This window comes from Saccopteryx bilineata, chromosome X (genome assembly GCF_036850765.1).
Source record: "Saccopteryx bilineata isolate mSacBil1 chromosome X, mSacBil1_pri_phased_curated, whole genome shotgun sequence".
In the NCBI taxonomy this organism is placed as follows: Eukaryota; Metazoa; Chordata; class Mammalia; order Chiroptera; family Emballonuridae; genus Saccopteryx; species Saccopteryx bilineata.
Window position 1 is genome coordinate 100,574,707 of NC_089502.1, and position 13,408 is coordinate 100,588,114.

Below are 13,408 nucleotides of genomic sequence, written 5' to 3' on the forward strand. Positions count from 1 at the left end.
GTTCAATCATGACATTACTCTGCATTTTTTCCTCAGAGTGCATTTGCATAAATACCTGAATACTGTTTTACATTTTTTGTTTAACAGCTAAATATTGTCCACCAGAGGATTGTGGAAATATTTTGAAAAAGTTTGTTAAGCCTTACTAAGTAACTTTTTATGAGTACAACTTCTGAGTTTGAATACTTCTCCCTCATCACTACTGTTCATCAAACAAACTTTGTTTTGGCTGACATTTATTGAGTCTTGGGCAGGTACTAGATGCTGAAGAAGGCAATGATGAGTCAGATCTTGGGCAGCCCTCAAAAGACTTCTAGTCTAGAAAGGAAAATAAAACATTTGCATAAGTAATTGTAATAGAAACCCTAAAGTTGAAGCAGATAAAGGGCTCTGATTCTTGGGCAAATAAATATATTTTTCCATTTTGAAAGATCAAAGAGGGACAATATCATGGAACCCTGCTCTTTAAAATCTTTACTTATAAATCTTAGACTGTTCTGACATACTCAGTAAAAGTCTCTACAAGTCCATTGCATCATGGATCAAAGTGTTCTACCTATTGAAGGGAAATATGTGCATTCCAGCTAGCTTAACTCTTGAAGAGGCTGACGTGCTTTCTTTGGAGTCCCCATTCAGGCAGAAACCACCTCCTAACATTGAGTTATTGCCTCATAAATGTAAAATTCTTTCTGCTCTGATATGTCTGCAAAGGCCTTTGACCCTTTTGTCTCCCTTCCATAAAAGAAACTGAAATACCTAAGCTGCTCCAGGCTCCTATCTTTTGCTACATAAATCCTTTCCCACTACACTTCAACTCCCGTCAGTTCTCTTTGTACTGTCGCTGTCATCTGTCTATCCCTTTCCATTTACACTGCCTTAAAACACTTATTTTGTGCCTAGACCACAGAAACCTCTGAATGTGATAGATGTTTTTACCAGGTGATTGATTTTATTGCTTTGTCAGCACACCCTCACTGTTGTCATCTGATAGTTTAAGGGCTCGACTTTTGGTGTGCAGAAAAGAAACATTAAAAACAACCAGTGTCTGAAGTGCTGTCTGTTTCCTATTTAATACAGAGGACAAGACATACAATGGTGGAGGAATAGGTTCTTCAGCTAGGATGATGGACTTCTTGGAGGAGCCAATTCCTGGTGTGGGGACCTATGATGATTTCAATACAATTGATTGGGTGAGAGAGAAGTCTCGAGACCGGGATAGGCACCGAGAGGTAAGGCAAAAGATGGTCCATGAGTGGGTGTTAGGAGATACCACAGAAGTTGAAGATATATATTCTTTGTATGTATTCTTTCCCTCAGCCCTGGACATGGCTGAATCTGATTTCTATTGGTAATATAGAATTTTGTTTTCAATTTATTTTTATTTTAAGGCATCTTTATATTATTTTGTAAATAATTTATATTTAATGATGATTTGTCTTCCTACAGTAAGTTGTTGAAAGGATCCTTGCAGCCCTGAGATGGATATAAATACCTATGCAGACAGGTGAAAACAAACTTGGTTGGAGTGAACAAAATAAATTTCAAAGACCCTCCTTCCCTATTTCATATCTCTTTTATGGTTTTCCCTCGAAGCAGGATTTTTAGAACTAAGAAATGTAAATGGGCTCCTTTTAAAGGAATAAAAGAAAAAAATCTCAGAGCTGTAGTGTTTACTGAAGCATACACAATAAACTTATTGTGATGATAGCTCTTGTATAACCATAAAACCAAAATAAATTTATTTATTTGGTTTAAACAAAACCACAAAACCAATCAAATTCAAATTAAGGACATTGATTTAACGTGGTAGGTAATAGACGATTATGACACAGCTTCTTGTGAATATGACAAGAGAAATTTCCCACTTTTCAAAGTACTATAAAACTTTTCAGAGCAGTCTACCAGGGACATTGCCTTGAACTTGTTGCTGTGTATCTTTTAAGTGAGGGAATCATAATTTCTAGTTTGTGTCAGGAGCACATAGAGAACTTATTGAAAAGGTAGGGCCCACTCTGGGTGGGTTGCTCAGTGGATAAGAGTCGACCCGGTGCGCCAGATGTTGCAGATTCAACCCCCCCAGTGAGGGCATGTATGAGAAACAGTCAATGAGTACAAAATTAAACGGAACAATTAAGTGAAATGACAAGTTGATGCTTTTCTCTTTGTTTCTCACACCCCCACTCTCTCCCAAATCAATGGGAAATTTTAAAAAAAGGTAGGCCCCAACCCAATGACCCTGACTAGTAGGTGCTCCTCTGGGGAGACATTTATTTCTTCAACCAATGGTAGGTATTATTATTTTTTCTTTCTTACTGTTTCTGCTTTGACTCCAAATTTAAAATTTGATTTTTAAGCTGACCCTATCCTGTTCTGAATTCATGGTTTATTTCTCTAAGAGCCAAGTAAGTCCCATGAGCAGATAAGTTTTCATTCTTAAGTCTTTCCTAGCTCCTGACTGGTCTTCTCTTGACCACCTAAACCTAGGACTTAGGTTGTCCCTGGTACAGGTTTTAAGAAATTCCTTTATAATTCTTGGATTTGTGATAATCCCACTGAGTTTTCTTATAATAACTTAGAAAAGTGATCTCTATAAAACATTCCATGTTTTTCAAAGATTTCTGATATTTGGAAACACATATGTATTCTGTTTATCTTATCAATTCAACAAACATGCCTTAAAATTTGAAATTGTATGGCTTTAAAATTTTTGCTTTCTGTAATTCAGAGCTCAGTTTGTCATCAATTGGATATTCTAAGTTATTCACATCGCAAAAGTCACCTGTGATATGACAAGGGCATATTTCCCATTATGTTAAAATAGTTGCATCTAAGATAAACTTTGCCAATTAATAATAATTCAAAATTAATTAAAATGTGTTTATCAGATGTTCAAAGGGGAGTTTTTAGCACTAACTCTCATTAGCAGAATGGACACCCTGTCACTGGGAAAAACGTGACATCTACTTTTACCGCTGAACTTCAAACTTGAAGTTATAGGTTAAAATGAAATTTTTAACTGGTTTAAAATTTTTATAATAATTTACTACAGTTGTTTGTGAATTTGCTATAGATAAAGATAGAGTGGCTAAGTCACAGTTTCAAAGATAAGAAATAGAGGTACAAAGAAGGGGGGAGTACTAAGGACAAAGCTGTCAAAGTGACTGGTTTTGTTTTGTTTGTTTGTTTGTTTTTTGGGTTTTTTTTGTATTTTTCTGAAGCTGGAAATGGGGAGAGACAGTCAGACAGACTCCCGCATGTGCCCAACCAGGATCCACCCTGCACGCCCACCAGGGGTGACGCTCTGCCCACCAGGGGGCGATGCTCTGCCCCTCCGGGGCATCGCTCTGCCGCGACCAGAGCCACTCTAGCGCCTGGGGCAGAGGCCAAGGAGCCATCCCCAGCGCCCGGGCCATCTTTGCTCCAATGGAGCCTCGCTGCGGGAGGGGAAGAGAGAGACAGAGAGGAAGGATGGGGGGGAGGGTGGAGAAGCAGATGGGTGCTTCTCCTGTGTGCCCTGGCTGGGAATCATACCTGGGTCCCCCGCACGCCAGGCTGACGCTCTACCACTGAGCCAACCGGTCAGGGCCAGATTGATTGGTTTTGAAATTTTGGCACGGAAGGGTTGAACTGACTAGGCTGGGACCTAAAAGGTAAAACCTCTGTACCTCTTGATAGCCTCAGATATTCCCAGCAGATTTTTGATGAAAATAAAAAGATACATTCCTAATATAATTTAGTACCTATGATCAGCATACCATTAGGGGTTTGCAAGATCAAGTCTTGAAATTTGACTGACCTGAAGTACAGCTATGGATAGTACACCTCAAATTGTACTTTCACCACTCAAATAAAATTATGTTTGTTTATTCTTTGAAAAACAAACTATTTGCTGTGAGTCAAGAGGACATACTTGGAATATATGATATGTAGTGCAGCAAGAAACCACCTAAATAAGCAAAACAGACTGATGCTTTAAGAAATAAGCAGCCGAATGGGGAAGGCCTGAATAAGGTACTTTTAGACATTGCAATATTGGAGATGAAGGTGGGGATCAGCAGTCAAGGTTCAATAAACCTCAAAGTTCTTGGTTACTATTGGGTCAGCCAAAGATTATTTGAAAAGCAACTCCAAATTGATCTCTATTCTCAATGAGTAGATTTGTTTTTGTTTCTTTATTGTACATTTGGAGGTAAAAAAGCAACAGTGTGTGTAGAATGTACCAGTGTTTTCTCATTTCTCCTTAGATTACCAATAAAAGCAAAGAGTCAACATGGGCCTTAATTCACAGTGTGAGTGATGCTTTTTCTGGCTGGTTGTTAATGCTGCTTATTGGACTTTTATCAGGTATGGTAAACTCTGTTGGTTTTTTAAACAAATCTCCTAAAATTGTGGTATGTCCCTCCCCCAAGTCATGACCTGAGTTGAGTACTGTGCTTTATGATTTTCCTACATGAAATAAATCGCTGGTGGAACTTTTGGAAACTCATGGCCCCAATTGTAAAGGGATGCTAATACCTGTATCTCTTTCCTTAAACAAATGAGGTTAAAGGAGACAATGTATTTAAATGCATTTTTTGCCATAAATTTCTATATTCATTTTAAAATGCTGTTAGCACTGGCTTTCGATGCTTGTCCTGAGGAAGAGCCCTTCTGTTAAAGATAACCAGTTCTTTTCTTAAAACACATTGTATTGCCAGAAGTCACGGCCATCATGGCCATTCACATGCAGGTTCTCACTGAATTCAGACAGATGGTGAAGAAACAGTGGAGCCAAAAAATGGTGGGCCATTTCTTTATTAAAGTCTTGCACCGGCCAATGAGCAAACGCACAAGGCTCACAAAGCCACTGACACATTCTCTGGTTCCACAACCAGGAGAATCTTCTCCAGTTCCTCCTAGAATCAAAGGCCCCACCAGCCTTAGTGGAACTCCCAAAGCTCCTCAGTTCTGGTTCCCCATCTGCACACCTTCTCTTTTCCCTGCCAACATGGCTTGTTCTTCAGCCCTCTGCACCTCTCTAACTCTCCCTGCTCCTCTCTGCAAACATGGCTTTTTTCTCTTTCTTCTTCTGCAAAAACTACCTGGGCCCACAAAGACCCCTCCTCCAGTAAACATTAGCTAAACAATAGCCCTCCCCAAGGAGGAAAGTAATGTGCAGTTTCACAGACCACATATACCTGGTGCTGCTCAGCCCCCAATGCAAACTATAAGTGAGCAAACATAAAAATCATATTTTACAAACTTATTTGACCAACACACATACTACATGGGGTTTAGGAAAGAAGATGTAGAAGAAAACTCCCTGTGACATTTTTGTGGCTATTAAAAATCTACTCTCACTCAGGCTGAATAGCTCGTTTGGTTAGATCACCGTCCCGATATGAAAAGGTTGCCAGTTTGATCTCTAGTCAGGGCACATACAGGAACAGAATGTTGTTTCTGTCTCTCTCCCTCTTCCTCTCTCTAAGATCAATAAGTAAAAATTTTTAAAAACTCTACTCTCTCATTTGGGTGTAAATAATAACATGTGAGATATGGTTCATACCCTGAAGGAGTTTACCATCTCATTCTTTCATGTGGCTGAGAAGTGGTATGCTACCACCTTTTCCTATAATCTCCATCAACCTCCCAAGCCACTGCAAATAATGTACAATCCAACTTGAAATATTATACTTGCTACGCAAATACAGCTTTAGAGCAAGTTCCCAAGCAGACTTCCCCTCCCATGGAGGAAGCAGAAAGCCAAGAATACCTGGCAGAGATGCCAAGAGTTGTTGGCATTAAAAGTTGGATATGAGAAGCTCTGGAATATTGAGCTAAAATAGAAGTTAGCTAGGAATCCTGGAGGTGGGTGAGATGAAATGGTGGTTAACAGAACAGGCTCTAGTTTGTCGCTGTCAGGATTTGAATCCAAGTCCCATCACTTGCTAGTTTTGTGACTTTTGGCAAGTTTCTGAAACTTTGGAAGCTTTACTTTACTGATCTGAAAAATGGAGATAACTTATATTGCACCTTTTTTATGAAAATTAAATGAGAACACATGTAACACTCAGCACAGTGCCCGGTTGTTAATGGTGCTCCTGCTGCTGTTGCTTCGAGATAATTCATGAGCTAGGGATTATGAGATGACTATCACAATGAGGAATGGTTCCTCTATAGCTGACTTTTCAAAGATGATCTAGGGCAGAGTCAGCAACATATTCTCTAAAGGGCCAAATAGTAAATATTTTAGGATTTGTATGCCAAATGGTTTCTGTAGCATGAAAACGCCCATAAAGAAATGAGTGGGACTGTGACCAAAAAAAAAAAAAAAAGGCAACAAAAAACTTCATTTACAAACACAGAGGCAGATTTGACCCTCCAACCATATTTTGCCAACTCATAGTCTAGTCTAGGGTATTAATGTGGCCCCTTCTGCCTTTCACAGGAGAGATAACATGGTCTGGCCAGTTTAGAGCTATAATAGACCAGGTGGTTTGTAGTCCCAAGTATTGCAGAGATGCTGAAGAGAAGAGGGCTTAGAAAAGGTTATGTGGTTTAGCAGTTAGAAGAATACCAATGATCACGAAAAACAATGTCAGATAAATATTATGGGCCAGAGTTCAAGGGAGGCAAGCAATGTGGAAGTTTTGGAGATATTTGGTGTTCACTGGAATTAGAGGAGGGACAAAAGCTTGAAGTGGTAACAAAGATGAGGGAAAATGTTTTATTCTTTAAAGTAGGGGAAACCTGATGAAATTTATAACCAAGGGAGAAGAAGCTGATCAGGAAAAGAAGGAAAAGTAGAAGTAGAAGGGAAGATACCATCGAGGGTACCTACCCATGTTAGGGAGGATAAAACATGCATGTATGAAACAATTAGAGAATAAGCCAAACTCTATAACATCATGTTAATTTTCTGAATCCAGGCAATAAGAGTTAGAAGGAAGAGAAGGTGGCGGCTGGAGTGGTCAAGAGTAGGTATCAAACCATGTTAGATTTGACTAGGTTATTCAAGTATGTAAATAATCTGTGTCAACACTTTTAGCACCTACCAAAACATATACATGGCATGGCCTCCAACCTGTTGGAATGTAAACGTAATATCCTCAACTTTTTAATGTATTTCTTGTCACTAGGTGGCCAGTGAATATTTTTCTTTCCCTAATACACACAGGGTATTTTGTTTTTAAGCATTGGAGAGCTACAATAGAAGCAGTGTGTCTGAATGCAGGAACAGTCTGGGGATTCAGGGGCTGTGAATTTTATAGTGGCCTTCCTATTTCCCTAAAGCACTATTCTAGACCATTTAATTTCTTTATGCCATAAATTCTTCATCTGGATGACAGAAATGATGAGAAAGCCAGAATCAAAAGTACTATAACTATCTTAACCCTATCAGTCTATTAGCCATAGTGCCTAAAGTCCCCATTCACTATTCACTTTCTCATGATTTTCTTTGATGAATGTTATGTATATAATATTGTTTGCTTCTCTAACTAGGAAAACTTCAGAATGTTCACGTCCTAGGCTCAGGAGGCTTCAAAACATCTACAGCTTCATATAACCTTCTGTGTGTACCACAGTGTGTGCTTTTATAAATTCAGTTCCCTTCACCTAGCATGCCTTCCTGTCATTGCTCAAATCCACTTGTCTATGTAACAAAAACACTATTGAGACTGGCCCTTCACCCCATAGTCTTCATCAGCGCCCCCTCCCCAACCTATCTCAAATAAGATACAATATTCTTCAATATGGTCAATACCAGTTTTCTCAATCTCACCTATATAGTGAAAATAAAATAATCTTTAATAAACTTAACTGTCTGTATGGATCAGTATTCATCAACTCTAAAGTCTCAGCTGAATCTTTTTCCATGTAGGTCAGCTAAAGGTCAAATCCATTCACTCCTTGCTCCCATCCAACTACTTTGCTTTCCCTTGAGGTTTCCCTATATAGAAATTTTATGACACAGTGTTTGATGCAAACAATGGTTTGTTTTTGCCCCTTGAACAGGCTTTTAAAAATTGGTGAAATCTATGAGAGATAGTAGGAAACATTAAGCAGAAAGGTCATCAGAAAGAGATTGCAGACGGAATGGGAAAAAGTATATGCTTGTCCATTATTTTTATCCCTTTTCCCTCTTTTCTTCTAAGAGTTTTGGTTCTTCTTTCTATCCCCTCAAATCAGGTTCCCTAGCAGGCTTGATAGACATCTCTGCTCATTGGATGACAGACTTAAAAGAAGGGATATGCACAGATGGACTGTGGTTTAACCATGAACACTGTTGCTGGGACTCCGACCATGTCACCTTTGAAGACAAAGACAAATGCCCGAAGTGGAATAGCTGGTCCCAGCTTTTCATCAGCACAGATGAGGTAAAATGGAGTGAAGATTTTAGAACTCCTGATTTTTTTCTTCATCCTTTGTAACGTATTCATGACAATTGTGGAATCTCCCCTCATTTTTCTTTTCATGAAAAGGGGAACTAGTGCCAGCTGCCTTTTTCTTTGGCTTAAGTGCAGCCCTGTTTCCATCTTTTCTAGTATGTGGAATCATTTGATGCTTACACAATGACTTATTTATTTATTTATTTATTTAATTTTTAGTATACAGTGTGACTGAGTCTGTCTTTCTCTAATAATTTCAGTAGAAATGTTAGAGCCATTGGACACATAAGCTACAATTTCTAACAAATGATGGAATGGGTTAAAAAATGTTTATTGTATAGATTCCAAAAGTAATTTTCCCTGAGCATTACATTAGAACATTTTTAAAAATGTATGATACATTCCATATCAAAAGAACTATTTTGAGATTAAATTAATATTTTCATGTGTCCTTGTCTTCTAGCTTATATTTTTTGATGCAGAATTAACTTTGTTTTGCACTTCCTTACATTTCTATTACCACTTGGTTGTAAGGCAGATTTTTTTCCTACTAAAATCAAAAACAAATTAAAACAGAACAAAGCAACTCTCAGTTCCCAATTCTGCTCTGACTTGTACCAACTAAAATAGGTACCATCTTAGCTCACTACTCATCCACTCTGTTGGTGAAGTGAGGGTGACAACACTAGGATATATGGCCTGACCAATGAAGGCGCAATGGATAGAGCAATGACCTGGGATGCTGAGGTCTCAGTTTTGAAACCCTGAGGTCAGCAGCTTGAGTGTGGGATCACTGGCTTGAGTGTGGGATCATCAGTATGATACTGTGGTTGCTGGCTTGAGCCCAAGGTTGCTGACTTAAGCAAGGGGTCACTGGCTTGGCTTGTACCCACCAGTTAAGGCACGTATGAGAAGCAATCAATGAACAACTAAGGTGATACAACTATGAGATGAGGGTTCTCTTCTCTATCTCTTTCTCTTGCTAAAGAAAATGACTAGGATATGTTTATACTTTCAAAGTTTATTTTTACACCTACTCTGGTTCACATTTGAAATGGCGCGTGCGCTCGCGCACACACACACACACATACACAGTCAGCCAAGGGAAAGAAGGATAGGAAAATATAAAGTCAGAAATAATAGTGTTTATATACATATGTGACTGCATGTTTTGATTTGGGGAAATAATTTAATAACGGGTAAATGTATATTATTATGTATGAGAGGGTTTAAATCTATGCTTCCCAAACTGGGGTCAGTGTGCCAGAGGGTAGGTGAAACTACAGGGTAAACACTATGTGCCTTCCCAGAATATCAGTTTTTCTTAAATATTTGGAAGAAATTTTTTTCAAAAATAAGATGTAAACAATCACTAAAAAGAAATGCAAGATTCCCATGTTTGTTAAGATAAAACATAATCTCTATTTCAGCTCTGCTCCTGGGTACCCCACCCCCTACTTTGATGTCTCTATTTACTCTCCTAAATTAGGAGTACTTGGGTAGAAAAAATTGAGAAGCCCTGGAACTTAGGGTGAGTGTGTGTGTGTGTGTGGGTGTGTGTGTTTGTGACTCCCTTGCTTAAAAAATATCTTTTATTTTTGAAGTAATTATAGATTCACATCACAGGAAGTTGCAAAACAGTATAGGGAGGTCTCTACACCTCACCCAGTCTCCCCCAATGTTGACATCTTGATATAACTATAATTCAATAGCAAAACAAGGAAATTGACATTGGTACAATCCACAGACATTATTTCACCTGTTTTACATGCACAGATATGTGTGTGTGTGTGTGTAGTTCCCTGAAATTTTATTACATATGTAGATTTGTGTAATCACCACCACAATCAAGATATAAAACTATTGCTGCATCACCACAAGATTCCTCCATGCTACGCCTTTATAGCTGTGTGTGTATTTAAGTGTTCCAACCATAATGTTCAAACTGGAGCTTGAGATTTGTCAAGTGACAGATTTCTCTGGCTCTCTTTATTATGAAATAAATCCTTTCCTGGAGAAAGAGTCTTCTGGGTTTTAAGAAGAGTTCTCCTGCCAAGAACTTGGCCTTCAGATCTCTGTCTCTAGACAGTTTCAGCTACTTTCCCTTTTACCCCCTTTCCGTCTTTGTTTTCAACTTCTGGAGTGTGTGTGTGTATGGCCATATTCCGAAGGCAAAGAGAAAGCAATTATCTGTTTCTCTGAGGAAGTAAGATAATGGAAAACCTGTGTCAAAATTATAACTCCTATAAAACTTGGACATTTTGTTTTTCCTTTTCTAGGTCAGCGAATTATTTTAATAGTATTTTATGTTTTTAAAAGTCAAAAGTTCATTGAGTTCTATGTTTTGTGTAATTTGAATGGGTTCAAATTCTAATATTTCTATCAGCAAGCATAATCTAATGTTCAAAGTAGTTTCTTTTTTGTGAGATAGCTATTTGCAAGCCCCTTAATGTTGGTGAATCCTATTTGGTGGTTAAAATTAGATTTCTTTTCTAGAAGACTTTGTTATTATAGGGGTAGTCTCAAAAGTATGTTCTTTCCATTTTAAAAATAGCTATTGCCATTTTATTCTTTGGGATATCTGGCATTTCACTGGTTTTATTTTATGATCAGAGCCCAGAACTTTCCACCGCATAAAATTGTTGCTGGATCTGTGGTAGCAAAATTCTCTCAAAGATAGGGTCATTCTCTACAGAACATAATTGTGTATTTTAAGAAAAACACTCAGGAATTTTAGATACTCAAAAGGTGAATTTAATGAAACTTTAGAGTCAGTTGTCACTTCAAATGTAAAGCCAAGGTTCAGCCATTCCAATAAAAGGGCTGTGAATACTCTTAATAAAATTAACATATACAGTTGACCCTTGAACAACATGGGTTTGAACTGTGGAAATCCACTTATATGAGGATTTTTTCAATAAATATAATTGACCATTTATATTTATTCTTTGTGGATTCAACTATCCATGGTTTTAACTAGCTACAGATAGAAAACAGTATTTTTTTTAAGTGAGTGAAAAGGAGCTAGTGAGACAGACTCCTACATGCACCCCCACTAGGATCCACCCAGTGACCCTGTCTGGGGCTGATGCTTGCATCAACAGAGCTATCCTCAGTGCCTGGGGCTGACACTTAAACCAATCAAGTCACTGGCTGCAGAAGGGGAAGAAGGAGAGAAGGGGGAGAGAAAGGGGGCAGAAGCAGAGGTCACTTCCCCTGTGTGCCCTGACTGGGAATCAAACAGGGGATGTCCATGCACTAGGCCAATGCTTATCCACTGAGAAAACCAGTCAGGGCCAGATACAATATTTCCTTATTACCATCTGCAGTTTCCCAACTGCAGATCAAGATAAGTTTTGATCTGCATTTGGTTATATCCATGTATGTTAAGGGCCAACTTAGTTAAGGTTCTGGGAAGTCAAAATTTATGTGGGGAATTAAAGAATAAAATAAACAAACAAAATAGGAACAAACTCATAGATACAGAAAACAGACTGATGGTTGTCAGGAAGGTTGTGGGGATGGATAAAAGGTGAAGGGATAGAAGGTAAAGAGATTAAGAAAAACAAAACAAAACTATATATATATATATATATATAATGTAGATACAGACAACAGTATGGTGATAGCCATAAGGAAAAGGGGGTAAGGGGTAGGTGGAGATAGGCAAAGGGAGGGGATGGGGATGAAAGAGACTACTTGGGGCGATGGGTGCATAATGCAGTGTGCAGATAATGTTTTATTGAGTTGCACATATGAACCTGTACCCCAATTAGTTCAGTTTTAAAAAAGAAGTGCAAAATTAGTTTCAGGCTGCCTGATCGGTGGTGGTGCAATGGACAGAGCATCAAACTGGGATGCTGAGGTCCCCGACTGGAAACTCAGAGCTCACCAGCTTGAGTGCAGGCTCATCAACATGATCCCATGGTCACTGACTTAAGCCAAGGTTCCTGGCTTGGGTCCAAGGTCGTTGGCTTGAGCCCAAGGTTTCTGGCTTGAGCAAGGGGTCACAGGCTCATCGGGAGCCCCCTGGTCAAGGCATGTATGAAAAGCTATCAATGAACAACTAAGGTGACGCAACTACTAGTTGATGCTTCTCAACTTTCTCCCTTCCTATCTCTCTCTCTCTCTCTCTCTCTCTCTCTCTCTCTCTCACACACACACACACACTCACAAAAGAAAATATATATAGTCACAGGAATGGAAATTATAGCATAGGGAATATAGTCAATAATATCGTAATAACTATGGGGCCAGGTGGTACTTGAAATATCAGGGGATCACTTTGTAAAGTTTATGATTGTCTAACCCAGGGGTCGGGAACCTATGGCTCACAAGCTAGATGTGGCTCTTTTGATGGCTGCATCTGGCTCGCAGACAAATCTTTAATAAAAAAATAATAATGTTAAAAATATAAAACATTCTCATGTAGTACAATCCATTCATTTCCTACTGCTCATGTTCATGGTTGTGGGTGGCTGGAACCAATCACAATCACAGCTGTCTTCCGGGACAACATCAAATTTTTATTGGATAATGCGTAACGTACACGGGTTGTTGCATGGCTCTCACGGAATTACATTTTAAAATATGTGGCATTCATGGCTCTCTCAGCCAAAAAGTTTCCTGACCCCTGGTCTAACCACTATACTGTACACCTGAAATTAATACAAACTAAAATTGAATGTAAACTCTAATTGAAAAAATTTAAAAAGTTATATGGGGATTTTCAACTGCTCAGGGGTCGGTTTTCCTAACACAACATTGTTTAAGGGTCAACTGTATCATTGTCTGCAAAATCTTTCAAACCACTCATACAGAAAGTGAATTTGTTTCAGGGTTTTGTTTGCTCTTGTTCTTGTCTATCCTTAGAAGCCATTGTCGATTTCCTTTGGGTGTAGCAAAGTCTCTCATTTTCAGTAGCAAATGGGCTGACAGTGTTTCAGTAGTTGCTTTGCTGGTAATTGGGAAAGGAAGGTAATTGGGAAAGGAACATTTTGAGTGATTAAATATTGGTATTTTTTTTTCTGACCTCTCCT

The 13,408-nt window shown here is 38.7% G+C and overlaps 1 protein-coding gene across 5 annotated transcripts in view; it reads left to right on the top strand.

Moving 5' to 3' along the window:
- CLCN5 (chloride voltage-gated channel 5) overlaps positions 1 to 13,408 on the top strand; it is a 225,669-nt gene that overhangs the window by 196,062 nt on the left and 16,199 nt on the right. For all 5 annotated transcript variants that reach the window (XM_066248951.1, XM_066248950.1, XM_066248952.1 and 2 more), the window contains 3 exons: positions 1,078 to 1,229; positions 4,245 to 4,344; positions 8,170 to 8,357. In XM_066248951.1, coding sequence (XP_066105048.1) covers positions 1,078 to 1,229; positions 4,245 to 4,344; positions 8,170 to 8,357 — 440 coding nt within the window. The remainder of the gene's footprint in view (positions 1 to 1,077; positions 1,230 to 4,244; positions 4,345 to 8,169; positions 8,358 to 13,408) is intronic.